The sequence below is a fragment of the Sorex fumeus genome, unplaced genomic scaffold, assembly GCF_029834395.1.
Source record: "Sorex fumeus unplaced genomic scaffold, SorFum_2.1 ptg000030l, whole genome shotgun sequence".
NCBI classification, from domain to species: Eukaryota; Metazoa; Chordata; class Mammalia; order Eulipotyphla; family Soricidae; genus Sorex; species Sorex fumeus.
The window spans coordinates 10,759,087-10,786,909 of record NW_026606087.1 but is presented as its reverse complement, the minus strand read 5'-3'; the positions used below and the strand labels follow the sequence as shown (position 1 = coordinate 10,786,909).

At 42.2% G+C, this 27,823-nt stretch overlaps 1 protein-coding gene across 1 annotated transcript in view; it reads left to right on the top strand.

Annotated features, from left to right (window-relative positions):
- Window positions 1-25,061, top strand: part of OLFML1 (olfactomedin like 1) — a 34,847-nt gene extending 9,786 nt beyond the window's left edge. Inside the window, exon 3 of the mRNA XM_056116202.1 lies at window positions 24,080-25,061. Within this exon, the coding sequence (XP_055972177.1) occupies window positions 24,080-24,867 (788 nt within the window). The 3' untranslated portion in view covers window positions 24,868-25,061. The remainder of the gene's footprint in view (window positions 1-24,079) is intronic.
- Window positions 25,062-27,823: the final 2,762 nt, after the last annotated feature.

Genomic DNA, 27,823 nt, shown 5'->3' with positions numbered 1-27,823 from the left:
CCCCCTCTGCAGTAAGGAATATCCCCTGAATGTCACAGGTGTGGCCCAATACCAAAAAATAAATTTCAAGAGGTGAGTTTGTTTTTTTTTTTTCTTAGAGGGTTTGCTACCACTGCTGACAAGTTTCAGTACCATGCAATGCTGGGGATTGAACTCAGTCTTCTTGCATGCAAAACGAGCACTCTGGCCAATTAAACTCCTTCTGGCCCTTTAAGAATTTTTAATCTTTCAGATCCACTCATAATAACCATTCTTTTGATCAACTCAAAATTAACCGAGTAACTTATTCACTTAATTATATCTAAAAAAATGTTTCCCACTGTATCTTAAATAGTAACTTATGGAGAGTGTTGTTTCATGTTATTCCCAACTCCCTCTATTACTCAAAGGGAGGGAATTATGTTAGACAGGGCTTCTTAAATGTTTCTGCTTGCAGCCTCTTTCACCCCCAAACTTTTTATGTAACCTCAGATATATAGGTATATAGGATACTTACACAAATCAAATATTCACTGATAGGGACTGGAGCGATAGTAGAGCAGGTAGTGTGTTTGCCTTGCACATGGCCGACCCAGGTTTGATTCCCCACATACCATATGGTACCCCTGAGCACCGTCAGGAGTAATTCCTGAGTGCAAAGCCAGGAATAACCCCTATGCATCACTAGGTATGACTCAAAAAGAAAAAAAAATTCACTGATAATAAATCCTAAAGAAATGCATTGTAAAATTGGACCAATCTTTAGGGTTAAATTGGACCCAGGGTCAGGTTGGACCTCACATACATACAGTTCTACGATCCCATTTGGGGTTATGGCACACAGTGAGTGAAGCTGGGATGCAGGGTATGACAATGTGGAATCTTTAGAAGCATTTGGGGGTGCTAGTGTGTTCAGTCCAGGTGGTTCCACCTTCCCATGTCTTTTTCCTACAGATTCTGACCTTGGCCTAAAGGAATTGAACTTCTATAATTTTCTATAAGTTTCTTTGAAACTCAGGATTTGTGTGGATCTTTGTGTGGTCCAAGGCTTTGGGATTATGGATTAGGCAGAGGCCACCAGATGCTATCTTGCAAGATTTTATTCCTACAATCATTGTGCTATGGAAAGTTTCTTTGGAAACCCAATAGGGAGAAAAGATGAAGCATTTTCATTGGAAAATTCAACTTTATATAACAGATCACTGCCAGGGAATGTGACTATAAGTTCAAATGGTTCTTATTTTATTGTAGGAATATTCCTTAGGCAATTATGAAGGATAAGATACTGAAGATAATTTATAAGATAGTTCCTCTATAATCAAGACCTGTTCTCATGTTTTCAGCCTTCATTTAGAAATAATCCCCAAGTGGGGCCTTAGAGTGATAGAGCAGGTAGGTGCTTGCCTTGCTTGTGGCTGACCTGAATTTGAGTTCCAGTGCCCCATATGGTCCCCAGGGCCCAGCCAGGTCATGATCCTCTGAGCACAGAGTCAGGAGTAAACCCGTAGCACCACTAGATATGGACCGAAGTGAACTCCCTCCCCCCCCCAAAAAAAACCATAATTCCTAAATGATATTCATATGAGGGTCATAATCCAAGAGATGTTTTGCAATTAGGTAAAAATCAGAATTGTAATTCTAACACACACACAATTTAGAATCAAGTGAGTGAAAGTGATTAGAATATAGCAATCTAAGCTATGCTTTAAAATTATTCCAAGTTATTGGTTCTTGGTGTATGAAGATAGCTCAAAGATCTGGAGCACATATTTTGCATGCAGGAGCCCTGGATTTGATCCACAGCTCCTCATACACCAGCAGGAGTCCCCACCCCCCTCAAAGTTTTAGATTGTTCTTGACAATTTATGGCAAAGCTCCATTCAGATACCCAGACTGAGAATTTATCCAACTAGCAGTCATTTGCAGATTCCACAGATTGCATTATTATGTGGACAAAAGTATTAACCTCTTAATAGTTTGTAAATGATTTGTGAAGAAAATTTTCAAAGGCAGCTTAAAGAAGCCATTATAAGCAGCTTTTACTTCCTGTTTTAGTCCAACTAAATTCAAATGCTTCAGGCAAGTGACCCCAGGTAACCCTCTCCCTACTGAATTAAATAACATATCTTTTGTTAGATCATGTTTCAAGTCTGTTGCTGCAAATTTATTTGGGAGTGAAGGGGAGGCTGTTTGAATAATACACAGGGTGCTGAGGGGTGGGGGCTATTCCTAGCTCTGCCCCACAGGGAAATGCTTGTGAGATCCATCAGTTAATCTAAATTGCTCATACCCTATATTCATAAACTATAAAACACAAAAGAAAACAAAGAAGCAAACAAAAATACCCACAAGAAGTGAAATGAAATCTTTGTGCATCAACTTCTAAAATGTGATGGGTGAAACAAAACCTTAAGAGTAACAAAATTTGTAAGCAGATGTATTTACTATAGAGAGTGTACACACAGGTGTATGTACAACTTACAATGTCTTGTGAGTGCTCATCCACCCTAGCCCTCCCTCTTTTCCCCTTCCCCACCACGCACTTTTGTTCTTTCTTCCTGAAGTTGCTGCATTGATAGGTCCATGTTTAGTTTTCCCTGTGATGTCTCCTAGAGAGCCTCATGGGCCAGTGTGCTGAATCCATTTCTAGTTATAGCTGGAAATCTGAGATCTGCAAGGACACTTCCAGGCCTAGCACTAAACACTAAATACAGATACTAAATAGGAAGTCCCAAATTTGAGTTGTTAGCTTTGGGCCTCAGGTAGAGAGAACATCAATTCATTCTCTTAGGGCCAAGCCATTGTTCATGCATTCACCAAATGAATCCCATGCATACATTGGCACTATGCTAAGCATTAAAACTGTCACTGAAAAGCTAGTGTAACAGCTGTGTCCTTAAAAGCTTAGAGCCAGGTAGAGAAGCCATTTAAACTAATCCAGGATAGCATCTGAACAATGACTGCTCCGATGGAAGGATCAAAGAAGCTTGGGGAGCAGCATTATGCAATTAAATTGAGTCAGGGGTGCATGAAGATGGGGTTAGGAAAGACTGGAATCTAGAAAGAACCCTCAAGCCAAGAGTTAATAATGGGGAAAATCTAATTAAATGGGGACCAGAGTACAGAGCAATGGAAAAACCTGTGGAAGCACATGACCGGGTTTAGTATTGAGTACATTTTAGGAGGAGAGGGGAGGGGGCAGAGAGGAAAGAAAGAAAACAAATAAGACTGAGTTGCCTGGTGCTGAGTTCATTGGCACTTTCCATTGCACATAAAGGAAATAATGGGAATAAGAAGAGTTAATATTTATGAAGTGCTTATTATGTTCGAAAACATCTTAATGGATTATATCTCCTAATTCAAGCAACAACCCAAGAGACAGGTTGCCTGCCAATTTGTAGATGAGGAAATCAGGGCATGGGGAAGATATGCCAGTTTTTGATTGTTTGGGGGCCACACCTGGCTTTACTCAAGGCTTACTCTTGGCTCTGTACTCAGGGATCAGTCCTGGAGAAGCTTTGAGGAACATCTGTAGTGCTGGGGATTGAACTGGGGCTCAGCTGCATGCTAGGCAAGCACTTAACCTTGTGCTCTCTCTCCCCTCCCCTCCCTCCCTCTTCCTTCCCCTCCTGTCTCTGTCTCTCTGTCTCTTTCTCTGTCTCTGTCTTTTTCTTTACCCTCCCCCCAAAGTTCTTACAGATGCCAGAGCTGGGATTCAAACCAAGGTACCATACTATCCTCTCTGCAGGAGCAGTCCTGCTACAGAGTGGTGGGCATGGAAGTTTCAGGGCTCAGAGGGAGATTTTGGGAAGATACTTCAGGCCATGACGTGCATATGAGACATTAGGAGGGGGTGAAGGAAGCTGGGGGTCAGCTAGTGTCTCGGAGTTTCATGGAGGTGCTCGGGTTGGGAGCCCTCTACTCTGAAACCAAAGGTCAAGTTCCTGGTTCCTGAGATACACATGAAGACTGTGTTGGTTCTCTTGGTCACTGGTTCCCACTTGCCAACAGATTGGTTTCAATCTTTCCAACCCTAGCCAAGAAGGTTCATTACATTTTCACACACTCTGAGTTTTTCCTGTCCTGCCTTTAATTCATGAACTGGAAAATAATAAAATTCCTCTGCTTTGCCACTTCTCCTAGTTACCCGCATTCCACACTTTTTTATGCTAGAAATCTCAGTAGCACTTCTTTGTCCAGTTAGTCTCCAAATCTAGATTTTTTTTCTTCAAGTTGCCTGTCTCTTGACTCTATTTTCTTTGTGTGTGCTATTCTTTCTCATTGTCTGTAGTCTGGATTTCTGGAGAGTAGTTTACAGGAATCTCCCAACTGCTGCTGCTCTTTCCCTGTTCCAGGGTTTCACCCTGATTTCTCCCCAGCCCTACAATGATCTTTGTGGCATCAACATGCCATTGCTTTATCACTTTTCATGCCAATTCCAACCTAGAGTGGAAAGCAATCCCATCAAAGAATAGAAAGGAAATCCGTTTCCACCTTGTCCCTAACTTTCTCTAAATAATCTGTGATGTTATTCTCTATGAAAATAATGCCTGCTGATTAGAGAAAAGTCATGATATATATTATGTTTATATAGTACAATATTCATACTATATTTATTGTATGTATCTTTATAGTAAATATTTATATTATTTAGTTATGTAGAAGTAGATACTAAATTGACCATTCAATAAAGACACCTTGAACATCTCTCAGCTTCATGGGACTACACCCCTCTGTTTACTGCTCAATCCTGTCTCTGGTCCATTCCTCTGAAACTTATGATTTATGCATCCCTATGTTATTTCTGCTGGGTTCTCCAGGTCTATCACTGTCCCTGGAGCAGAGTAGAGAGAAAGATTTTCTAATCTTCAGGTGTGGTTTATTATTTGTCCAGTATCGCATTGTCCCTCTTAAAATTTTTAAATTTGAGGTCCATACCCATAGGTACTTATGAAACTTTTTCTGGAAGTTCTGGAAATCATGTAGTGCCAGGGACTGAATCTGTGATTACTACATGCAAAGCATGAGGTCTAAGCCTTTGAGGGTCTCCCCAGTTCCCTACCTTTTTTAACTTTTAACTTTGTATTAAGTTCATCTCAGTTCAATGCCCACAACAACCCTGCAAGGCAGATACCATTCTAACTTCTTTTTACTGAAGAAATTTTAGCTCAACTTTGGGCTGGAGGGATAGTACAGTGGCTAGAGAGCTTGCCTTGCATATGGCTGATCTGAGTTCCATCTCTGGCACTCCATATGGTCCCCCGAACCCTGCCAGGAGTGATCCCTGAGTGCAGCGCCAGAAGTAAGCCCTGAGCATTGCTGGGTAGGACTCAAAACAACAACAACAACAACAACAACAAAGAAATTGTAGCTCAGAGAGAGCATCACAGAGCCTCAACTTCTCCCCACATTCCTGCCACCTCCAGGAATAAGATCTCCTGAACCCATCCACAGACACACTTGGTTCACCTCAGCTATTATGTTTGTTCACCGTCCCTAACCCTCACCCTGTATCAGACATCAGCTTCCACAGGTGGGTGACAATTTCTCAAATGACATCACTGACTACTTCTCAGGAGCTTGCCAGGCATCAGTCAATTCTGTTGAACTCCATCAGGCTTGTCATCAGGAGGTCTGGGTCCAAACTCCAGCACTGCAGGGCCCCCCTGAGTACTCCATAGCACAACTATTGAACTCTGTGCCTGGTGTAGCCCAGGGACACTATGGGGTCCCCGTATCCCCCAAAATAAATAAAAATGAAAAGTTCATAATTATAGAACTTTCCTAGACTTGACTTTGCATTAATTCTATTCAGTACGTAGCCTCTAAGATAGTCTTCTTAAATGTTAGTATCAAAAACCTTTCACATTTTTACTTTTTGTTTTTTTTGTTTTGTTTGCAATACTGGTACTCAAATCCATGGCCATGTACATACAAGGGAAGTGCTCTGCAACTGAGCTGCATGCCTAGCAGTTTTACATTTAAAAAAATTTAGAAATTTTAGAGAGACAGAGAGGATAAGGCATCAGAGAGATAGAGAGGTAAGGCATTTGCCTTGCATGCATCCTACTCTGGTTTGATTCTTGGCACTATGTTTGGTCTCTTGAACATTGGTGGTGTGCTAATAAATAAATAAATAAATAAATAAATAAATGTCCTTCAGAACTACTCCTAAGAATTTTTTCTGACCTAGGTCATAAGTCAAATTAAAATTATGACACTGTCATCCTTAAAAAATCGAGAAATTGTTCTAGGAAGAAAATGAGCCAGGTAAGACAAAGACCTGCTCTCATGAGGTTTGCATTCTGTTCATTGGAATCAACCAATAAGCATATTTAATAAATGGAGGAAAATTAACCATTAAATTGTGGACATGAATCATAGGTCTGTGCTGAAAGTAGACATCTGAGGGAGGCTGGGTGAGGAAGACTCCAGCTATAGGGACCCTTGGCGGAAGAGCAGACTATGTCATAGTCATACATCATCCTGCTCCCAGGCACTTCTGGGGAGTCCTCAGTACAAAGTATTCAGGCAGACACTGCCTTGCAAGTAACCGTCAGTTATCATATCTGTTTCCTTTCTCACCATCTGTACTAATCACCAGGAGAGGGAAGATATGCTAGATGACATGGAATACTTTGACTTTGAGGCTGGAAGTCCAGAAAATAGACCTTATATGGATTTCCTACAGAATTGTCATTCATCAAAACATAAAAAGTACAACATTGAGTATATCAAGTCCTATTTTAACACTCACCCTAAATTTCCAACCCTTCTGTAATGTTAAATCCATCCATCCATTCATCCATCCATCCATGCATGAATTCATCCATCCATCCATCATCCATCCATTCAAGTACTTAAATAGTAAAATAGTTCTTACTAAAATGCTCATACATAAATTGTTATTTCAATACATTTGATTTCAAAGTTGGTAGAATATGAGCTGGGATAACAAGTTTGACCATTTGGATAATACTGAATTAAATTTTTTCTGAATTTGGACAGTAAGTGGGCTGGAGCGATAGTACAGCGGTAAGGTGTTTGCCTTGCATGCGGCCAACCCAGGTGACCTGGGTTCAATTCCTCCACCCCTCTCAGAGAGTCCAGCAAGCTACCGAGAGTATCTTGCCCGCACGGCAAAGCTTGGCAAGTTACCCATGACGTATTCCATCTGCCAAATACAGTTACAACAAGTCTCACAATGAAGACGTTACTGGGCCCACTTGAGCAAATCAATGTATAACGAGAGGACCGTGACCAGACAGTAAGTGTTAATAGTTTGAATAGTGAGTGAGAAATGTATTGTGTCCCACCTGTGGATAAAAATAAAGATACGCTTCCTATATAAGTGCAGCCCTCCTGTCCTTCGCCAACTACAAGACCAAGATGACTGCCCTCCGACGTCCTGATGGATTCATCACATCCTCCAGAATGGCAATGGAGAAGATTATCCATGACTTCTACTTAAATCTCTTTGATAGCCATGTCCATTTGCCGACATACCAAACTCCACAGGATGGATATGTCGTTCCCAACGTTCTCCCTTCCAAAATCCGACACGCCATTTCGTCGGTAAAGAAACAGACAGCACCCGGCCCAGACAAGGTCAGACCTGAACACCTGAAGAACCTGCCGTCAGTGCTCATCAATACACTGGCTCGGTTCTTCACACGCTACCTGTCTAAATGCAAGGTTCCGTCCCAATGGAAAACCAGCAGGACCGTACTACTGTTCAAGAAGGGAGACATCCATGACATTGGCAACTATCGCCCGATCTGCCTATTGTCTGTCATCTACAAGTTGTTCACTCGAGTCATCCTAAATAGGATTGGCAGAACACTAGATGAAGGCCAACCATGCGAGCAAGCCGGGTTCCGCAAAGGATTCAGCACCATCGACCATATCCACACGATAACCAAGCTCTTTGAGGTTTCTCGGGAGTTCAAGATGCCGCTCTGTTTAACGTTCATTGATTTAAAGAAGGCCTTTGATTCTGTTGAGACGGAAGCGGTCATTGAAGCCCTAGCCAATCAGGGCATTCAAGCCCAATACATCAAGATCCTTCGTGAGCTGTATTGCGATTCACTACCAGGATCTCACCATTCTACAAAGAAGTAATCATTGATGTCAAGAGAGGGGTTCGGCAGGGTGATACCATTTCACCGAAACTCTTCAGTGCCACCCTCGAGAACATCATGCGATGACTGGAATGGGAAGGAATGGGTGTGAAGATAGATGGTCGGCAACTACACCACCTCCGCTTTGCTGATGACATTGTTTTAATAACACCAAACATCAGCCAAGCGGCACAAATGCTGGCCGACTTTGACCGTGAGTGTGGAAAGGTAGGACTACAGCTGAATCTTACGAAGACAATGTTTATGAGAAACAGCCTCGTTCCTGATGCCCCATTCGCTCTCAACGGAACGACCATCTCCGAATGCAACAGCTATGTGTACCTAGGTCGAGAGGTCAACATGACAAATGATCTGGCACCCGAGCTGCGCAGGAGGAAGAGAGAGGCTTGGAACGCCTTCAAGAACGTTGAAGAAATAGCTAAGAGGATGAAGAACCTCCGGCTCCGGGCACATCTCTTTGATTCCACTGTTCTTCCTGCATTAACATATGCCTCAGAGACCTGGGCCCTACGTAAACAGGATAAGAATGCTATTCGGGTCTCCCAAAAAGGAATAGAAAGAGCTATGCTTGGAATACCACGGTTCACTCAAATGAGAGAAAGAATCCGGAGTTCTGACATCCGTCGACGATCAAGAATCAGGGACGCTGTCTTGTTTGCCAAGGTGTCAAAGATCAGATGGACTGGTCACGTAATGAGATTTAAAGACGACCGCTGGACTAGAGCTGTTATCAACTGGATTCCACAGGATGTCAAAAGACCGCGTGGCCGGCCACCTACCAGATGTTCAGACTTCTTCATCAAGATCATGAACGATCGGTTTGAGGCTCTTCATGTTCCCAGAGCGAACAGATGCCATTGGGCTACACTAGCACGTGACAGGGACAAATGGAGACGTTACTGGCGCCCGCTCGAGCAAATCGACGACTTATGGGAAGTTAAGTGATTCCTATATAAAGTACTTGATAGAAAATAAAGTGAACAACTGATTCCAATTCAACTTGATTTTTGCTCTGGAAGAGTACTAAACTGAATTCTTTGGAAATACCCCAAGGAGCAGGCATCTGAAAGTTTTATTTTCAGGGATGAGTACATGTTCCCTAAGTGAGTGAAGGGAAAGAACAGGCAAAGCCTAAGCCTTGTGAGCGGCCCTCACTGGTCTGCTGACTAGTGACCAATCCAGTGTTCGGGGAAGAGACAAAAGCAAAGATCAGACGAAAGCCCTGTGAGGCACAAGGAAACATCTGAAACTCGTCTGTCCTCAAAAAACATGGGATGATCCTAATTCCTAGAGTAATTAAATCCACAATGACAATTCTATTGCAATAGCTGGAAGCTGTACACTCTAGACCCTTCCGTAATATCCTGGATGAGTTCTTAGAAACTGCAACTTGTGGGCAAATGACTTAGAACAAAACCAATTTTACCACAGGCTAATTGCCATAAACAAGACTGAAATGCTACTGCATCTTTCTGGTTAAAAAAAAAATTTCTAAGTGAACCGTCCCCAATCACTTCTGATTTAAATAATAATTTTTATGTTTGTTTATTCGTTCATTTTCCAACATGCTTTTCCAGTTATCCAGAGCACTGGAGCGATAGCACAGCAGGAGGGCGTTTGCCTTGCATGCGGTCAACTTGGCCAACCTGAGTTTGATTCCTCTGCCCCTCTCGGAGAGCCCAGCAAGCTACTGAGTGTATCTCGCCGGCAAGATACCCGCAACGTATTCGATATGCCAAACACAGTAACAACAAGTCTCACAATGAAGACGTTATTGGGCCCCCTCAAGCAAATCGATGAACAACAGGAGGACAGTGCTTTTCCAGTTCAAAATTGCGGATGGCCAGAGACTAGGTTTGCTGCTCAGAACACAGGTGGGGACCCAGGGTGATGGGATGCCCCTCTCTCTCAGGCACATGAGCACACCCATGCACAGGCACAAGCATGTGTACACGCACTTGCACACACACAAGCACATACATAGGTATATGCACACACTTGCACACACACAAACATACACACACATAGTGCACACAGGCACATGCAAAGGTATATGCACACACTTGTGAATACACACATACACACTCCCTGGGAGCAGAACATCAGTGAAATGCTAATGTGCAGATGTGTGAAATGTAGGAGAAATTGAGCACCTAATGATTACCCACACAGACGTGGAGCGAATCCACTACCAGATAGTGGCCCTGGTCAGGAACTGATATTTGCCTCTCCCTCCCCCCCATCCCAACATCTTGGTATTAAAAAATAATGTTGAATACTATGATGTTATTCAAGACCTGTGGTAATTGGATATTCTGAAAGGTGTCATTGTTGTCATCCCAGTACTTAATATCATTCTGTCCCTTGACGGCATTGACAGATGTCTGCTATCATGAATATAATTCAAACAGCTGCAAAAGTCCATTTTTTACAGCAGAGAATTTTCAGTTAGTCAAACATAAACATCCATAGCTGAATGAAATTCTCTTCTTTTTGATGAATTCATTGTTTTCCCCAAGTCAACCTCCTTGTCCTTTCTTTGTGACTGTCTCATGGCACCTGTCATTTTTCATCCTACTCGTTACATCTAGTCATCCACCCATAACTCTCAATTTAATTTGTACTAAGACCTGATCTCTTTTTCTAAGTCTTTCTTGAATCCATATCAATTTCCATCCCCATCACTATGTGGGCATCTTTCATCTGATTACACTTACAGACTCCCTATTTGTTTTCCTGTGTCCTTTCCCCCCCACTCTTGCCCCCACATAAAAATACCAGGTGAATTCTAATAAAACATACATTTTACTGAAGAACAAGTCCCAGATCTAGAGTATGCTGCTATTAAATAAGCGGAAAGTATTTGGGGATGGGCATGGAGGGTGGTGTGGGTCATACCTGGTAGAGCTCAGGGACTATTTCGGGCTCTGCGTTCAGGACTGACTGCTGCAGTGCTCAGAGGGCCATATGTGGTGCTGGGGAGTCTATTCAGGTTATGGCCACAGCCACATGCGAGAGTAGCTCTCTGTCCCAAAAGTGCTTTTTAGTATTATAGGCTTGATTTCTCTCTCTATTTCTTTCCTTTATTTCTTTCCTTCCTTTCTTTCCCTTCCTTCCTTCCTTCCTTCCTTCCTTCCTTCCTTCCTTCCTTCCTTCCTTCCTTCCTCTCTCTTTTCTTTCTCCTCCCTCCCTCCATCCCTCCTTTCTTCCCTCCCTTCCTCTCTTCCTCCCTTCCTCTCTTCCTCCCTTCCTTCCTCCCTCCCTCCCTCCCTCCCTCCCTCCCTCCCTTCCTTCCTTCCTTCCTTCCTTCCTTCCCTTCCCTTCCTTCCTTCCTTCCTTCCTTCCTTCCTTCCTTCCTTCATTCCCTCCCTCCTTCCCTCCTTCCCTCCTTCCTTCCTTCCTTCCTTCCTTCCTTCCTTCCTTCCTTCCTTTCTTCCTTCCTGTCCTCCTTCCTTCATTCTGTTTTTCAGGGCCACACCCAGTGGTACTTGGGCTTACTCCTGGGTTCTCAGGGATCACTCCTGACTGAACTCAGGGGACTTCATGTAGGGTGTCAGGGATCTAATGCAGGTTGGTCGTATGCAAGACAAGCACTTTATCCACTGTAATATTTCTCTGACCTCACTTTTGGTGGAAGAAAGAGAGTTTGAGGCTACTTACTCCTGGTGGTACCAGAAATGAATCTGGGTCTTCTGAGTGGGAAACCTTAACTCAGGCCATTGAGCTATATCCCTCTTTCCTAATAAGAGGGAAAGTATTTTAAAGTTTCAAATAATAAGTAATATTTACCTAAGAATTCACTGTGAGAGCCTTGGGCCAAATTCTATCCTCATTTCTTGACTGCAGTTCTGCCTGAGGGAAAGTCACAGATTTTCACTCTCTAGTTTGCAGGTGGAACTTTGCATGTCATTGCCTCTGTTAAATAATTTGTGTCTTGGCCAGTCTCGAGGTTTTAAATTTATTTCCCATCCTTTCTCAACCATTTTTTTCCTGCTAATTAACTCAAGAGAAGTAAAATGGGGAGTTTCCACTTACCTTTTTACTCAAACACTGGAAGGATATTCTCCACACTTGTAAAAGAAGAGATGTGTATTAGAATTCTAGAATATCCTCCATGAAACAACTAGAGAGAGATTTTAGCCTAAAGCCAGCCCCTGCCCCTTTAATGACTGGGGGAGCTGAGGTTGGATTGATAAAGGAACTTTCTGGTACATACAGAGAGAAGCTGAAAACGAGTTCCTGCTTCTCTGACTCATATCTCTGGTTCTATCTAGAAAAACAGCATCAGAAAAGGACAGGAGCCATAGGGCATAGCAGAAGTTCTATTCTTTTTTCATAGAATTGTTTCCTTCATCAAACCTATCTATCAACACGCTTGCTATTTCTCCAAGGACTGTGTAGGAGAGAGAAAAGTTTGTATTGGTTTGTCTTTTTTTTTTTTTGGTTTATTCTGGTTTGTTGTTGTTGTTGTTGTTGTTTTGCCATACCTGGTGGTGTTCGGGGCTGACTCCTCACTCTGTGCTCAGAGACCACATGACTCCTTGTGGTACTCAGGGGATTGTATGCAGTGCCAGTAATCAAACTGGAGTTGCCTGCATATAAGGGAAGTGTCTCAATCCCCAATATTATCTCTCTGACCCCTGTATTAGTTTCTGCTGCATTTCATTTTTTTAAATTTATTTGGGGGCCACACTCAGTGGTGCTCAGAGCTTACTCCTGGCTCTGCACTCAAGGATCACTCCTGGCAGGCTCAGGGGACCATTTGAGGCACTGGAGATCAAACCTGGGTCAGCTGTATGCAAAGCAAGCACCCTAATCTATCTTTCCAGCCCCTTTGCTGTATTTTAAGTGACATTCTCGCATCCATCCTTCTTTCCCTTGCTGTTGATGTGATGATGGGGTCACATACACACATATACACATGTACTCCTAGCTGTGGTGGTCACATGTATTTAGCTGTGGTACTTATGGGGGTGGGGGTGCAGATGATATTGCAGTGCTTGCATACACGGCCACAGAACTTACTGAATTGTGGGCTATTTTAGTTGTATACATGTTTGCTGGGAGTTACACTTTGTAGCTGAGACATATTCTTAATAAACACAATGAATGTTTTCTTATTCTTGTTCTCTATGGACTCTGGGGATATGCAGGCTAGGAGCTTCACATCAGGGTCAGGAGAGATCTCACACCAGTCTGTTAGTTGGTTCCAGGGCTTCCATTGCCTTCATCTGTCCCTCTCTGAGCATGTCAAACTTACCCACTCATGACTCCTTCCCAGCACACACCCACACCTGTCCAACATGTAGTGGAGCTGGCTGGAAGCATCTTGGCTATTTGATCGTCTAGCGTAGTGGAACCCTTAGTGATGTGATGTCATCATGTAATTAACTCATGCCTTCCTATTTCCTAACTTGCAAAATGGAGGTTAAAATACTACCTGCCAGCAGCTTAGGAAATTCATAGCCTTGAGACCAGATTTGTAAGATACATTAAAGGAGCTTCTGTTGTGTTTTTTTAATGGTTTTTTGTTGTTGTTGTTGGTTTTGGTGTCACACCTGGCAATGCTCAAACGTAACTCCTGGCTCTGCACTCAGGAATTACTCCTGGTGGTGCTCTGGGAACCATGTGGCATGCTGGGGATCGAACCTGGGTCAGATGCATGCAAGACAAGTGTCCTACCACCTGTGCTAATGCTCTGGCCCTAAAGAAACTTCTCTAGAAGACAAGACAAACTATTCAACACTCTACCACTGTTGGCATTCAATCACGGCACTTATTCTTGCCATCTATGAGATTGAAAGGTCTGTTTATTCTTTTTTTAAAAAAATTGAATCACCATGAGATAGAACATTACAAAATTGCTCATGATTGCATTTCAGTCATACAATGTTCCAATACCCTTCTCTCCACCAGTGTAATTTTGTTTGTTTATTCTTGCCAAGGGATTTTATGTTTTTTCAATAATGAATTAATCTTTCATTTTTTAGGATATTCTACATCTATTCAGTGATTTTGTTGCATATAGAGAGATTTCAGGATGGGAGGCACACCTTACTCTCCACTCAAAGTTCATTTCTTACATATTTGGGGGACTATGTGGGGTGCCAGGGATTGAATTTGGATTAGATGCACATAAAGCAAGCACCCTGCCCACTGTACTATCTTTCTGGCCCCCACATCTACAGAGATTTTTATTACAAAGTTTTATTAATTAATGAAGATGCTAAAGCATATTTATAATATAATATTTATATATAAATAACCTTTATATGTAAATAATATATGTTTATATTATAAATATAATATATATTTCTATATCCTAATAGGATAAAATACTTTTATACTGTTATTGGCATTTTCAGATTTTTAATTTTTCTCCTCTCCTCACTTACTAAACTGTATTTTTGTTGGAATTTTCTATTTACTATTAATTTAAAATGCTTTTATGCTAGTAATTTTTAATACAAATAACTACAAAAAGAGAAAGTTACAGTTTTTGAAAAAGTTCAATTTATTGATTTACAGTTTTATGGAATTTCAAGACTTTAACTTTAATCATCTATATGTGTATTGATGTCATCACCTCCACATACATATTTTAAAATTAGAATAAAATATTGCTTCTGAAACAAAGGCTGTAGCTCTGCTGTAGAGAAATACTTACCGTCCATGTATGAGGCCCTGGATTCAAACCCCAGCACTGCAAAAACAAAATAAAATGGGTCAGAAAGGAGATAGTACAGTGGGTAAGGAGCTTGCCTTGCACACAGCTGACTCGCTTTTGATCCCTGGCATCCCAGATGGTTCCCCTAGCACCTCCAGAAGTGATTCCTGAGTGCAGAGCCAGGAATAACCCCTGAACATTACCAGGTGTGGCCCCCAAACAAAAGCAAAACAAAACTCTCTCATTTAGGCTTATTCCAAGAACCAGGTAAAGTTAAAGTTTATAAAGCACCTATGTGCTAGAGCGATAGCACAGTGGTAGGGCGTTTGCCTTACAAGCAGCCAACATGGCCGACCTGAGTTCGATTCCTCTGCCCCTCTCGGAGAGCCCGGCAAGCTACCGAGAGTATCTCGCCCGCACGGCAGAGCCTGACAAGCTACCCGTGATGTATTGGATATGCCGTGATAATTTGCAATGCTGGGGTTTAGATGCAGGGACTCACACCTACGGCATAGTGCTCTCTTATAGAGCCATATGTCACAACCCAAAGTACCTATAATATCATATATTTTAGATATAATTTAAATTGTTTTAGATATCTGAAGGAATTATTTTTTTAAGTCCTCCTGCTTATTTCTCAATAGAGATGGTCTCTGAGCTCCTCCAGTGGCCCATGACCCTGCTCTTTCACATTCATCATCTCCATGATCCCTGATGAAGCGTAGAGCCTCCTCCAGTCATCCCCTGTGACCACTAGACAGTGGGACAAGAGCTAAACATTCATGCCAGACTGACAGAGCAGATGAAACTAAAGAGATGTGGACTCAGTGCCTCGAATAAATAGGGTAACGTACTCCCCCCTTTGCCACACAGTGCCCTCAAGGACCACTAAGGCAGGGGGACCTTCTGTGAGAAGCACCCGTGAGGCATGAGGTTTCCCGTCTTTTCTGCCTCACACTTCCCACCCCAGAGTTTAACTTCCTTTAACTTGATTCCATCAGGCCCAAGCTGGCAACTGCCTTATCAGCCTAAAGGAACGCTTCCCTGTGGCCTGGGGGTCACCAGCCCAGATGTCTCTACAGGTCCTCCCAAAGGCTGGGTCTGGCCATGGGGTAGGGGTGGGGGCTAGGGTAGCGGCCACGGAGGCAGCCATGGATGACAGGACACCTGAGACAAGTGACCTTCAGAAACAGCTTTTCCTTCCCACTGTTCTGCTCTATGAGTAGGTTGTTCCAATTTTGTTTTATATTTCCCAACTTTATTTTCCCACAGAGGCATTTTTGAGTACCATTATTAACAGAAAAACTATAACAGAAATGCTATTACATACATTTTGTTTATATAAATAATGTCTTGTTTATGTTGGAAGCATACTTTTTACGATTTAATGTGCAACAGTATAGAACAACACACAGCTTAACAGGTGTAATTAACATGCTTCCCTGGTTTTTGCTTTCTGAATCAAATTTTTACATGAAATAATGGATTTGAAAGTGTCTTGCAGGCTATAAGTACTTTGCCATTTCTTATTACTTAAAACAGGCCTGTGGTCAGAAATCCGAATGTACAGCACTATTAAGACCCTAGAAAAAAATCTGCCTGAATTATGCTAGTGTCTTCATTAACCTAATACATTTCTGTTGAATCCTCAAAACTCTGATTTAGAAAGTAGAGAATGGAAGTAAACAGGAAAACAAAGGCCCTGCTTTTGTGGAGTATGTAGTCTGGAAATGGTGAGCACCAAGCTAGTAAATAAAGAAGATAACAGATTACAGAATATGTGTCCTAAGGAAATAAGAGAGATGTAATCATAGACCATTTTAGGGAGGACATATTTGAATACAGTAGTCACAGGAAGCCTGGGAGATAAGTAGAAGCAGACTACAGAAAAACCTGAACTGAGAGACACTTCAGGCAGAAGGAATCAAGTACAAAAACCCCGAGGCAAAAGTGGGTTTGACCTCTCCCAGAATTTGAAGACAGCCAATTCAAGGCCTGTACTGGGAGGAGAAGAAAGGATAAAGTCTCAGAGGCAAGTAGAGGTCATATATAGTATGTTGGGCCCATAGGTTAGTGGAAAGGGCAAGGATTTTATTGCAAAGTGATAGGAGAAATAATTTAACAAACCAGTTACACCTTAATGGACTTAAGTAGATCACTCCATTTGCTTTGTGAAAAACATCCTATAGGTGAATAAGAGAAAAATTTGGGGGATAATTGATGAGACTGTGTAGGGAGATAGGCAAGCTATTATGATTTAGAATGTGGACAAAGAAGTTGGAAGAGCAGAGGAATGTGTATCTGAGTATTCAAAATATAAGATCATTATTTTATTTTGTTTTGTTTGGGCCACATACCTGATAATTAGTCTTGGGGACCTCAGGGGATCATATGGGATACTGGGAGTCAAACCCAGGTCAGCTGCATGCAAATCACACAGTCTACCCACTGTACAGCTTCAGCCCTAAGATAATAAGTTATTGTCTAGTGTTACTCTCAGATCTTGAGGTTTAGGAAATGAAAAAAAAGGAACCAATGATGATTTTCAGGCAAATTCAGATGGGAAGGATGGAGAGAGTTTAAGAGCTACAAACAAAAATTTTGGTTTTGTCAGGTTATGTCTGAATGTCCCTATCCAAGTAGGGACATTGGTCGATGAATTTGAGTAGACATTCATATAAGGGCGCTGATACAAATTTGAAATTCCTGATTATTTAGGGTTTGTATGGTGTTCAGAGCCATGAGATAGAATGAGGTGGATTGGAAAGCAGTTGTAGAGAGAAGAAAAGATGTGGGCACAGAGTACTTAGAATTAGGAGCATTTTCAGTAGGAGTTGGTGATCAACTAAATTTTGCTAAAAATTTGATTAATATCAAGACTAATTATTTATCCTTAGATTTTCAACATGGAAGTTGTTGGTGACTTTGACAAAAATGGATCCAAGGAACTGGGCAGGGAAGTGTAGACTGGTGGAGAACTGAAGGTGATTATACTTGCTTATGTATTAAGTGGAGGTGAGGTAAATCTCCTTTCAAGGAAGACTTTATTATGTAGTTAAAGAGATTACTAGAGCCATGCTAGAAGCATTTCCAAGATGGGTGCTGTTACAACCTGTTTGTTTGCCAAAAAGGTAAATCCATTAGGAAGGGAACTTCTGAGGCCTGAGAGGGGGATCATTTAGGTGTTAAGTCTTGGATAAGATGAAAGGGGATGAGATCCTCTGCAAATGTAAAGGGAGCAGAAGAGAAGCCAGAAAATGTGGCTTGGGGGACAATTGGTTGGTAGATTTACTGATTGGAAAATTAATACAGAAAACACTAGCCTATTACAAGTTAGTTATTATCCAAAGGCCAAAGATATATAGCTGTGAATGAAATAGGTAAGAAAAAGCTCTTGTTCTCCTGAAGTTCAGAATTCTACTTAGGGTAGTCAAACAAGCAGAGAAGGGACTTTATAGTGTGACAGATAGAAAAGAAAAAACACTATGAAAAAAATATTAATGGGGAAGAAGGGAGTTATAGTGAGCTGGAAAGTGTTGCCATTTGCATAAGGATGATCAGTAAATGACAATAATAATTAGACATTTTACAACAGACCTAAAGGATATAGAGGAAAAAGCTATATAAATGACATGGGGAAGATGGTTCCAAAAAGAGGGGGAAAAATACCAAATCTCCAAGGCAGGCATGTGGTTGGCATAATTTTGTTTGTTTGTTTGGAGGTCATACCCCACTGTGTTCAGTGCTTACTTCAGTTCCAGCACTCAGGGATCATTCCTGGTGGGCTCAGGGAACATATGTAATTGTGGGATCAAACCCAGTTAACTACATTCCAGGCAAGCACCTTACCTGTTCTCATATTTCTCCAGTTCCTGTGCTGGTATAATTTGAAGAAGAGTGTGGAGGCCAGGGTGACTGACCCAAATGAACAAGCTTTGGGGGCTTTTGGAGACAAGAATGAGAGTCAGTAGGAGGAAGAGTCACATATGCCTGGAGCAGACTTTTCTCTAGTGAGAATAGAAGACTATAGTGAGGTTTTTTTGGTTTGTCTTTGGGGTCAGGCTTACCTGTGCTCGGGGATTACTTCTGGCTCTGTGCTCAGGGATCATGCCTGGAGGGGCTCAGGAGACCATACGTGGTGCTAGGGTAGATTAAACCTGGGTCAGCTACATGCAAAGCAAGTTTCCTAACTGCTGAACTTTATGTCCATGCCACCCTCTAGAGAGTTTCGTGGGACACGTAACATGATCTGACTGACATTTTGAAATAGTACATTTGGGCTCTTTCAGGGAATGGACAACAGGCATCAAGATTGAAGTGTTGCCACTGTGTTAGAGATGATGTAGTTCTCTGATTGCTTCTATTTTCTAAGAAAAATAAGAGGAGAGATCTTTACAGAAGAGTGAATAGAGGATGATGGATGCTTAAACACAAAACAGAAATCATGAAAATAGTTGTGATTGATTGAGGAACTATCAATTAATAATTGGCAGTAATAGACAGATTCCAAAATTGTTTGCTTGCATCATAACCATTGTAATACTCTTCCTTGTATCCACTTTCTCTACTCTCCTTTTCTTAACCTGTGACTAAATGACCTTCAGTTATCCCCAGATCATCCAAAGGTTTAATTAGAATTAACAAATCAGTGCCATATCAACTTTATACCAAGAACCCTGGAAGGAGGGAAGCCTGAGAGAGTGTAGGTCTCAAGGTACGGTTATATCCTTGGTTATCATTCCACCACTTCACCCTCTAGTCGTCCATGAGGAAGGCCTGTTACCATTTTCTATGCATAATAAAGAGCTCAGAGAGAGTTCCACTGGCTTCTCATCCCTCTCGAAAGGCCAAACTCCCTGCCTCTGTGACACTTACACCTCATAAAAGATTGCTTTACAAGGTTGTCACTGTTGTAAGACCTGAATTAGGACTACTGAGCACCCATTTTTCTGAAATAATCAGTAGAACTCTAACTTCGTCTTGACTATATATATATCATGTATGATCATGTATACTAGCATATATGATCATATGGATATATCATATACATATATATGATCATATATGATATATATATATTTGGGGGGGGACACAAGGGATGCTCAGGGGCTATTTCTGGTCCATATTCAGGAGTGACCAATGCAGTATAGGGGGACTATATATAGTGTTGGGGATTTGAGCGTTGGTGGGCTATAAGGCAAGTGCCTTAGCCCCTATACTATCTCTATGAATTCTTCCATACCCTTTTAACTTAGTCACTATGAGAAATTTGAGACCATCTCAAAGGCAGCATATTTTAGAAGCAGGAAGAAACGGCTAACTCCACTCCAGTACACATCCCTCCAGAATGAACAAAGGGTGATCAATGATACAGTCCAATGCTTCAGAAGACACTACATGTATAACTAGGGAAGATAAAATGAAATTGCATTGAGGAACACACACATTTTTCTCTGCTATAGGCAGGGAAGAAACACATAAGAGGCTATACTGATAGTGATAGTACAAAAAAGGGAAAAATAAATCTACAATAAGGAGGAATTGTTCAGTCATGTTACTGAAAAAAACAAGTCATACATAGATATAAAATTTTGAGTCTACATTAGGTGGTCCTTGATAATATTTTTGTTTGTTTTTAATAAGGGCTGGAGCGATAGCACAGTGGTAGGGTGTTTCCCTTGTACCCAGCTGATCCGGCCGACCTGGTTCGATTCCTCCGCCCCTCTTGGAGAGCCCAGCAAGCTACCAAGACTATCTTGCCTGCACAGCAAAGCCTCACAAGCTACCCATGACGTATTCGATATGCCAAACACAGTAACAACAAGTCTCACAATGGAGATGTTACTGGACCCACTCAAGCAAAGTGATGAACAACAGGAGGACAGTGCTACAGACAGAGCAGTTTTTAATAAGGTCCACTCCTAACTTTGCTGGAGAGGGAAGGGAATGCAATGTGATGTGACATAAGTCAACTCAGGGACTTGCTCATGCCAGGCATATGTGGTACCACTTGAACTAACTCCCTGGTCACATGCTGAAGAGCAGTTTCTATGTATTTGTGTGGTAAAGTGAAAGGATGAAAGACAAAAAGGAGAGATTCTCTTGTAGAAAAATTAAGGTATATAAAATAATAATAAGGGGGAGGACCCAGGGACTGAAGTGATAGCACGGCGGGTAGTGCGTTTGCCTTGAATGTGGCTGACCCGGATTCAATTCCCAGCCTCCCACATGGCCCCCCAAGCACCACCAGGAGTAATTCCTGAGTGCAGAGCCAGGAGTAATCCTTGTGCATCGCCGGGTGTGACCCAAAAAGAAAAAAAAAAAGAGGGGGGCCCAGGGAATGGCCCAGCAGCTAAAAACACTGCATGCCTGGCAAGCATGCAGCCAGGAATTTGATCCCCCGTGCTGTCCACCAGCCTGGTCCCAGTGGTTCTGCAACAAGGGTGCCTTCTTTGGCTCAGAGCCATGTGTGTGTGAGAAATGCAGAGAAAGCTCTGGCTAGCGCTGCAGTTAAAGGTGTGTGCACTGCAACCAGAATGTGAGTGAGCACCACAACTAACGGCATGAACTCACATGCAAGCTCTGCAATCAAAGTGTACAATCCCTGGCATGTACCATGGGCCGTGTGCAGGTATTTCAGCCTCACATGTGTGACCCTAGGTCATCACAACCACAACAAATGGGAGGGAATGGGGGAAATGATGAAAAGAGATAGAGAAATAACTAGAACAACTAATCAAGAGAGAATTGTTTTGTTTTCCTTTTTACGACAAGCAGGATGTTTATAAGCTAAGTATCTAGTAGAAAGGAGAAATAAACGATAATAGGGAATAATTATTTGAGGAAGTCTAGAAGCAGGCTAATCAGAGCACAAGTGAATGTATTGAACTTGTATGGAAGGAATGGCCCATTCTAAGCTATATGGGAAGAAGGGTTTGCAACAAAGGGTTTGCAAGGATTGCAACAAAACTGAAGAAAAGTTTATACTAAGGTACAAAAAAAATGCTGAGAGTTTAGCTTACTGGAGCTTAAATTTTCAAAGATTTTAACCTGTTGTTATAAAGGGATTGAGATGGATTTAAATCCATCTTAAATTAGAGATGGACTTAAGAAAACTTGTTCTATGCTCAGCTGAAGTTGGAGAGCTTATGTACACTTGGGACCATGAGTGATTTTCCTCTGATGAACAGCACTCCAGGGTGGGGACAGAAGTTTGAATTGACATAGGAACAGGGTGTTTAGTAGAGTCAATACTATGAAATAACTGGGGAGGAGGGAAAGGGCTGATGAAAGAACTATTATAGTGGTGTAGGCGCAATAGGAAAGAAAGCAAGGACAAAAGAGGGCTGATGATCTGGGAGAATCAAGATACTGGAGGCAGGCACAAAGGTAAGAGCAGAAGAGGTGAGAGCAAAGATGTGAGGCACAGAAGGATAAGACACTGTTGCAGAAAGTGGCAACTGAGACAGTTTATCTTTAAGATGAAATAATTCCAGAGAACAGGAAATCCAGTGTGTGACTGAGGTTTTTGAGTCAATCACATGAGAAACAAAACAGGAAGCATTTTTGCACGAAGATGGAATCGTCTGAAGCAGTAGCAAGAAACTAGAAAAATATAAGACTTTCTTTTATAGTTTCATCTTTATCTACCTAGTTTCATTCTTCTTTTTTTATTTTTAGGTTTTGGGGGGCCACACTTGACTGTGCTCAGGAATTACTCCTGGCTCTGTGCTCAGGGATCACTCCTAGCTGTGCTCAGGGAACCATGGATAGTGCAGGCTTTATGCATGAGAAGTTCCCTAACCCCTCATTTACCTCTCCATCCCCTTCATCTACCTAGCTTCAATCCTCATCATTCTGTTTGGATTACAGAAATACTCTCCTAATCAGTTTGTCTGACTGTTTTTGTCCCTCTCCGATATATCTAGTGCATATGTGACTGCCAATTTAATCAGTGTAGAGTTTCCTGGGTAATAATTCATTCTTACTCCCCTCCTGCCTACAGAATATAAGCTATATTCCTTAGCCCTATCCACAAGCTTTCCATGCACATAACAACTCTTAGTCTATGTTACTTTGTTTTATGTGTCTAATTTGAGGCAACTTCAAGTGTTTAACATGTATTGGCTGAAATTCTATACTTCTTGGCTAATACTAATCTTGAAGAACTTTCTCAAATGTGATTTTGTAAAGTCAAGAGTGGTCTTCCTCCCATTTCAGAATGTAATACTTCAAGTACCTAGTCAAATGCAGTCTGTCTTATCTCAAATCACCTTTGACTTCTCTGCCTGTCTTTTGTAAAAATTTTACTTTAAGCTCTACATTGCAATCATGTGCCTATCAAGCAAGAACCATTCCTAATATGTCATTGCATGCTGCCTGAGCAGAACATCCAGCTCAGTATCTTGTCCTTTCTAAGTATCCAAAGTATACTGACTAAATGAATGAATGCATTAAGAATTTGATAAAATTGTGGCTAAGTGAACCTCTTGCAATGTTCCAATAGTGTTAAGGACCAAAATTATCCACTAGAAGGTGAAGTCATCAGAGATGTGACAGTGGTAGAGCACCTACCTTGCATGTGTGAGACTCTGGTTCTATCCTTGGTGAAAAGGAGAGTGGAGAAAAGAAGAAAAGAAAGAAGGAAAGAAAGAGAAAAAGAAAGAAAGAGAGAGAGAGAGAAAGAAAGAAAAAAGAGAAAGAGAAAGAAAGAAAGATGAGAGAAAGAAAGAGAAAAATGAAAGAAAGAAAGAGAAAAATGAGAGAAAGAAACAGAGAGGAAGAGAGAGAAGGGAAGAAGGGAAGGAGGCAAGAAGGGAGGGAGGGAGGAAGGGAGGAAGAAAGGAAGGAAGGAAGGAAGGAGATAGTTTTTTTAAGGTGTAGAATTGATAAATGATGTAATAAAGTGCTTTGTTTCAGGAAATAATTCCAGGCTAAGTACATAGTAGGTACTCAATACAATCTTGATCAGTAGAATTGAATCACAGTCATCTCAACTATATCAGTCTTGGGTACTGCAAAGAGTGACCAGGAGGAGCTCTGACATAACAATAGCTCTTTACATTCTGACTTGAAATAAATTCTGATTAGATAACTAGATAGCAACTCCCTTAACAGAGACCTGTTTGTTCATTTACTTCTTTGATTAGTCGAGTCATATAATTAATTATGATTGATTTCTGTGATCATTCTATTCTCGGCTCTGAAAGGAGGGGAATGCAATCTATGAGAAAAGCAGACATCTCATGTTAATCAAGTAATTGCCTCTTTCATTCTCTCCCTGTTTGTCCAGGTTGTGACAACATGCTGATAGGCATAAAGTCTCTGAAAATAGTGAAGAGGACTATGGATGCAGATGGCTCTTGGATGAAAGATATTGTCAATGACTCCCCCAAGGTTTATCTCTTAATTGGATCCAGAAACAACACTGTTTGGGAATTTGCAAACATACGGGCTTTTGTGGAGGATAGCACCAAACCAGGCCCCCGGAAGCTAATCCTCACACATTCCTGGCAGGGAACAGGTCAAGTGGTTCACAAAGGTTTTTTGTTTTTTCACAACCAAGGGACTCCCAATGAGATAATCAAATACAATCTGCAGAAGAGGACTGTGGAAGAGCGAGTGCTGCTCCCGGGAGGGGCAGGCAGAGCACGGGTCTACCAGCACTCCCCCGCAACTTTCATTGACCTGGCTGTGGATGAGCACGGGCTCTGGGCCATCCACGCGGGGCCAGGCATCCAGGGCCATTTGGTTCTCACAAAAATTGAGCCTGGCACACTGGGAATAGAGCATTCATGGGATACTCCCTGTAGAAGCCAGGGTGCCGAAGCCTCGTTTCTCATCTGTGGGGTCCTCTATGTGGTCTACAGTTCCGGGGGCCAAGGCCCCCATCGCATCACCTGTGTCTTTGATCCACTGGGCGCTATCAGAGAGGAGGATCTGCCCAATTTGTTCTTCCCCAGGAGGCCGAGAAGTCACTCTGTGATCCATTACAACCCCAGAGATAAACAGCTCTATGCCTGGAATGATGGAAACCAGATCATTTACAAACTTCAGACAAAGAGAAAGCAGCCTCGGTAGTGATGCGTCACAGCAGGAGGAGCTCGGAGGACCTGAAGGCCACTCCCCACCGGAACACAGCGCTGTTCTCAGTGTAGCCTGGGACAAAATCCAGTAATGGGAACATATCCGTTCCAAGATATCACAGTGTTAGGTAACTTCCAGGATCTGGGATCAGAATCCGTCTCCAGAAAATTTTTGAACTTCCGTTACACAGCCAAACCTTCTAGCTTTCAAGGGCTTCTACATTCTGATCTAACTTTTTCTGTGGCCATTATTTACTTTAACTTTTCTCCTTTTCTCAGCCACTAGGAGAAAAGTCGCCCCATAATAGCGACTCTATCTTTTACTGAAAATCTGCCCCCTCTTACTGTTGTTATTGTTCCTTGCATTAGTTTATTGTGGTGCTGAGAATTGAACCCAGAACATTATATAATTGAACTATGCACGCTAACTGAGCTGTGTCTCTGGCCACATGCATGGTTATTGATATTCTTTCACTTTTTGATGCCCAGCTACTTTTTAAACTTAAAATTTTTGGGGGGGGTGCTGGAGAGATAGCACAACAGATAGGGCGTTTGCCTTGCACACAGCCGACCCGGGTTCGATTCCCAGCATCCCATATGGTCCCCTGAGCACCGCCCGGAGTAACTCCTGAGTGCAGAGCCAGGAGTAATCCCTGTGCATTGCCGGGTGTGACCCAAAAGGAAAAAAAAATTGGGGGGAAGGGGTTGCTCCTAGCTTCTCACTCAGGAATTACTCCTGGCAATGCTTAGAGGATCATTTGGAATGCCAGGAATCAATCCTAGGTCTGGTGCATGCAAGGCAAGTGTCCTACCCTCGGTACCATCTTTCTGACCCCATATTTTTTAAACATTTAAATTTTTGTAATTAATTTTTTACTGGAGTGACATTTTATCATATCATTTTATATGTTTCAGGTACAGATTAATCAATAATTACACATACTACATTAGATTCACCACTAAAGTTCAAATCTGTCCATCACCATACAATTGTACCCTTTTACCCAATTTACCTACCAGTACTTTCTGATATTTTTTTTTGAGAGGGACTCCTAAGTGGTGCTCAGGATGTCTGGGGACCCCACTGGTGATTCTCAGTCAACTGGGATGGCAATTCAGAGCAAGGGCCTGAGGTTTCGATACTACTCTGGCCCTGCGGTGCTCAGAATCACTGGGAGTTATTGGAAGCCCCCAGGGCTGTACCCTCTAATGCTCAGGGGACTATGTGATGCCAGGAATCCAACTAGGGCTGTGTACAAACTGGACATGCACCCTGACCACTATGCTACCTCCTGGCCCCATTAATACTCTTTCTTATATAATTTTGTCAGAATCTTATATAATCCTGATTTCCTCTGGCCCTGGTCCTCCCCCCAGCTAGGTAGTTGTAACAGTAGAGTAAAAATATTAACACCTGCTTATCACTTTCCAGTTATAAAATTTGTGCATGTATGTTGCTTCCTTTAATTCCAGCTCTCTCTTGTGAGCTACTAAGAATGATCTTTATAATGGCTGTTTCTAAATGAAAAAGTGTAGGTGAGCTATTCAAAGTGTCATAGTCACAAAAGAAGAGATGATGCAAGAAAATGTAGCACACCTCATAGTCTTTCCATCGCCCAAGAGAACATCAAATATGTGTATTTGTTCTCCCAACGTCTCAAAAGTAAAAGGTTCCTTGTTTCAGCCTCAAGTCCATTTTCATGTCTGTGCAAGACCTTCCAATAGGCCTTTCAAAAGCAACTTCCTCCCAAAAACCAGCCTAAGGGGTAGGACCTGCCTTTAGCTTTATCTAGTCTTATCCCCCCCCTCCTCATTTCTCTGCTTCTCTCTTCTCGCTGGAAATACAATAAAACTGGCACTTGGCAAATAAACTTCATCAGTTTATATTTGCCTACATGATCTCTACATAAAAACCTCTAAGGAATCTTCTACCTATGCTGAGTTTATTGTGAGCAATTCCCAACACGTGGAGCCCCTGGCAAATATGCTGACTCTGGGTGGCAGCCAGCTGCAGGCCAATGACTCTCTACCCCAGGAGGTGGTGCCCATGGTCCAGAGGGCAGAGGGCATCTGCACCTCCCCAGAGGTGCTGCTTTAAAACACTTCTCTTGCCTTTGTCCAGTTCAGCCCCATTTGGATCACAAGTCCAGGGTGCAGTGCCAGCTTGTGTCATGTGTCTTTCCAGGTTGGTCACATGAGACGGTTTGGTTTCTGGGTGTGCAGCTGTTTTCCTGACTCTGCCAAGCCTAGGCAGGGACAAGAGGCCTTTCTTTACCCCCAGACCATCTGAGTAGATGCTGAACAGAACAGAATAAGTTTCCCTGGGATAGAGGATACTTAACTACAATTCTAAGAGACACAGAGAGTCCTATCTACTATGGAATGAGGTAGATATGAATAGATGAATAAATACACTTGCTGATCCACTCCACGAATGTGAGGGTATTGCCTACCCCATTACCTACATAGGTACAGGGTGACTGGGTCACAGAGGGGCTTGTGTGAGCAAGGCTTATGTCCTGAACCCATAGCTCCCTCAGAGGTCGAGAAGAGAAGTCTGTAAGGTGCTCTTTGCCTTTCACCTGTGATTTGCTTTGACAGTTCTGCAGCGTGTCTGCATTTGCTGCTGACAACCCTCTCCGATGCCTTAATATCCTACAAGGAAAAATCATTTTATGCTTTTTGTTTTGAGGCTACACTCAGTAGTGCTCCGGGCCGACTCTTGACTCTGTGCTCAGGGATCACTCCTGGAGGGCTCAGGGGACCATATATGGTGCAGGGAAGAGAACATCGGTCGGCCTCATATGAGGCAAGTACCCTACCCGCTGTACTGTTTCTCTGGCTCAAAAAGATCTTCTGGGTTAAGACATTTTCTCCAGGAAATCTCTGGAAATGTGTCACCTGAGCTGTGGGTTTAGGACATAAGCCTTGCTTACCTTCTCCAGATATCA